This window comes from Etheostoma spectabile, chromosome 4 (genome assembly GCF_008692095.1).
Source record: "Etheostoma spectabile isolate EspeVRDwgs_2016 chromosome 4, UIUC_Espe_1.0, whole genome shotgun sequence".
Classification (NCBI taxonomy): Eukaryota; Metazoa; Chordata; class Actinopteri; order Perciformes; family Percidae; genus Etheostoma; species Etheostoma spectabile.
In genome coordinates this window covers 10,717,711-10,720,347 of record NC_045736.1, presented here as the reverse complement: position 1 = coordinate 10,720,347, position 2,637 = coordinate 10,717,711, and the positions used below count along the sequence as shown (strand labels likewise).

Below are 2,637 nucleotides of genomic sequence, written 5' to 3'. Positions count from 1 at the left end.
AGAAAAAGTGACAAAAACATTGTAAAAAGCACAAAAAAATGTTCATTTTCAATTTTGACCTGGACAAGGACAAGGTTCATGGTTAAAGGAAAGACAACACGAGGGTTAAGCCCACTTTGTTTTTTTGTTTTTGCTGTTATACAATAGCAATAGCACAATTTGATAGCATTGCAAATGCTGTGGAGCATGTTTTATAATACAGCGTGTCACAAATGACTGCACAGTAAATATAATAATGCACTTCTCAACCTAGTGTAAAAAATTGTTAGTGAATCTCTAAAGAACTAACATTTTTCTGGTCTCAGATTTATGTGAAACATAGGACACATGTATACAACTTTTGTATTCTTGTCAAATGACAGTTTATTTGATTTTCTGACATATGTCAGTAATTTGCATTTTTCTATCATGTGAATACAAAATTATGCAACAATGCTAAATAACCTCAGAGTTGGACCAAGCAAAACATGTTTAAAAGAGAAGTAGAGAACTAATAATAATATCATATATGTGTGGAATATATAAAGTGAGAGTCTTTGTAAATGTATTTGAATGATGGCATGGCAAGCCAGATGTTATCAATACTATAATTATGCACTTTAACAGAGAATGTTTGCCATCCCTTCTAAAATATAAAGCACTTCCCGGTGGAAAATAAATGATGGTCCATTTTGGAAGGTAAAATACAAAAAATGGTGTGCTTCAACAACTTGGCTTCAAATATATAGTGATAACATCTGAGATTAAAGAAATACTATCATCTTTCAACAACATAAGTTGCTTAGTGGCTTAGTGAGAGATCACTGTTGTTCTTGTCTCTGTTTCTATAAAAGGCAATAAAATGTGAATGATAAAAAAAAGAATACAAAATGAAATACTATCATCTCCAAGCAATAATAGTGACATAAGGCTAAGCAAACTTATAAAGTCTACCAAACACATTTAATAGTCCCTAAAAGACTATTAGAGGTATTTTATGTGGCTTGTTCATTATAGTTTAAAGGCTTTTAGTTGTGTAAATATGTTATATTAAATTGCAGGTGAGGCTTTCTGTAGTGGTTTCAAAAATATTTCCTATTAAACAGAAAAAGACTCAAAATAATGTTTAACTGCTGTCTTGTTTCACTCACAAACAAGATTAAATTGAGTAAAAATGTTACATGACATGGTACAGAATATCAGACAGTGTCTTCTGTGTTTCCAGCCTCTGCCACCTCCTTAGCAGCATTGTACCTGTTGGACTTTTGTTCTCTACCTCCCACCTTGGACATCCTCTCCTCCTCTTTTTTCTCTTTGGCCAGCAGTCGATAGTTGATTCCCATCCCTACAAACAGGATGAAACTGGAGATAATGAGGAGGATTCCGCAGCCCTGGTACGTGTACTTGTAATCGTGATAAATGTCTTTAAACTTCCCTGTGAAGAAAAAAAAGAATTACATTGTTTAGTTTTTACTCCCTGTACTGTAATATTGGTGACGGGGAACATGCAGTATAGAAGGCTGTGTACTCACCAAGCAAAGGGGGTCCTAGCAATACAGGACCACATTCCACGATAGTGACCAGCCCAACAGCACTGGAGAACCGCTGGGCTCCCACCAGGTCCATCAAGGTCTCAAACAGCACTGAGCTCAGCCAGCCAAAAGCAAACCCAAAGAAGACGGCGTAAATCACAAAGCCTTTGTAGTCTACTGATATTGGTGCTAGAACATGGCAAACACCATTGTACAGCACAGACGCAGCAAAGAAGTACTGTATTCTGGGCCGGACCCACTTAGTGTTAGCCACAATGCCCATTGAAGGCCGGGCAACCATGTCCACAATAGCCAGCACAGACAGTAAGAAAGCTGCCTTCTCTCTAGGGATGTCTTTACTCTTTGCAAAATTACTAAGGAACACAAGTGGTGCAAAGAGACCAAAAAACATGATAACATTGCCCATGATATACAGTACAAAGCCACGGTGTTTGAATAAAGAAAGGTCGATGAAGCTGTTGATGGTCTGCGCTACAGTCCTCCTCCCTGTAGCCTCGGCAGGTTTCGGTTTTGGTCCTATAGGTCGCATGAGGGAACCGGCAACACAGCAATTAAAGAGCAGGCCACCCAGGATCAAGAAACTTCCTCTCCAGCCAAACTTCTCAAAAAGCCAGGTGTTTACAGGAGCCATGGTGGAGAGGACGACGGGGCTGCCAGCCATGGCGATTCCATTAGCAATAGGCCGCCGTTTGTAGAAGTACTTTCCAATCATCGTGAGGGCAGGGTTGAGGTTGAAGGCCAAGCCCAAACCTAAAAGAATCAATTCCAAAAAAATGCAAGTGTATTTGACATCTAAATATAGAAGTTGAAAAAGAAGGACCTGAGCATTAACCCTTGTGTTGACTTCCGGTCAAAATTAAAAATCAACACTTTTGTTGACATTTTTTATCAACGTTTTTTAACTTTTTCTTACGTTTTTGTCTCTTTTTTTGACATTTTGACATTTTGTCACTTTCGATGCTATTTTTTCAATGTTTGTCCCTTTTTTTGACATTAACAATACATAACACTAACTTATTAACTTTAGTTTTACAGTTATTTTTTGGAATTTATGGTCATACTTCATTTTTAGGAAATTATACCTAATGTTTGAGTTAGAAAAGCA

The 2,637-nt window shown here is 37.5% G+C and overlaps 1 protein-coding gene across 1 annotated transcript in view; it reads right to left on the bottom strand.

The window, feature by feature from the left end:
- Positions 1-373: 373 nt before the first annotated feature.
- The window catches only part of slc16a1a (solute carrier family 16 member 1a), a 10,737-nt gene continuing 8,473 nt past the window's right edge, over positions 374-2,637 (bottom strand). Inside the window, exons 4-5 of the mRNA XM_032514331.1 lie at positions 1,512-2,282; positions 374-1,414 (exon numbers count right to left, since the gene is read on the bottom strand). Of these exons, the coding sequence (XP_032370222.1) occupies positions 1,179-1,414; positions 1,512-2,282 (1,007 nt within the window). The 3' untranslated portion in view covers positions 374-1,178. The remainder of the gene's footprint in view (positions 1,415-1,511; positions 2,283-2,637) is intronic.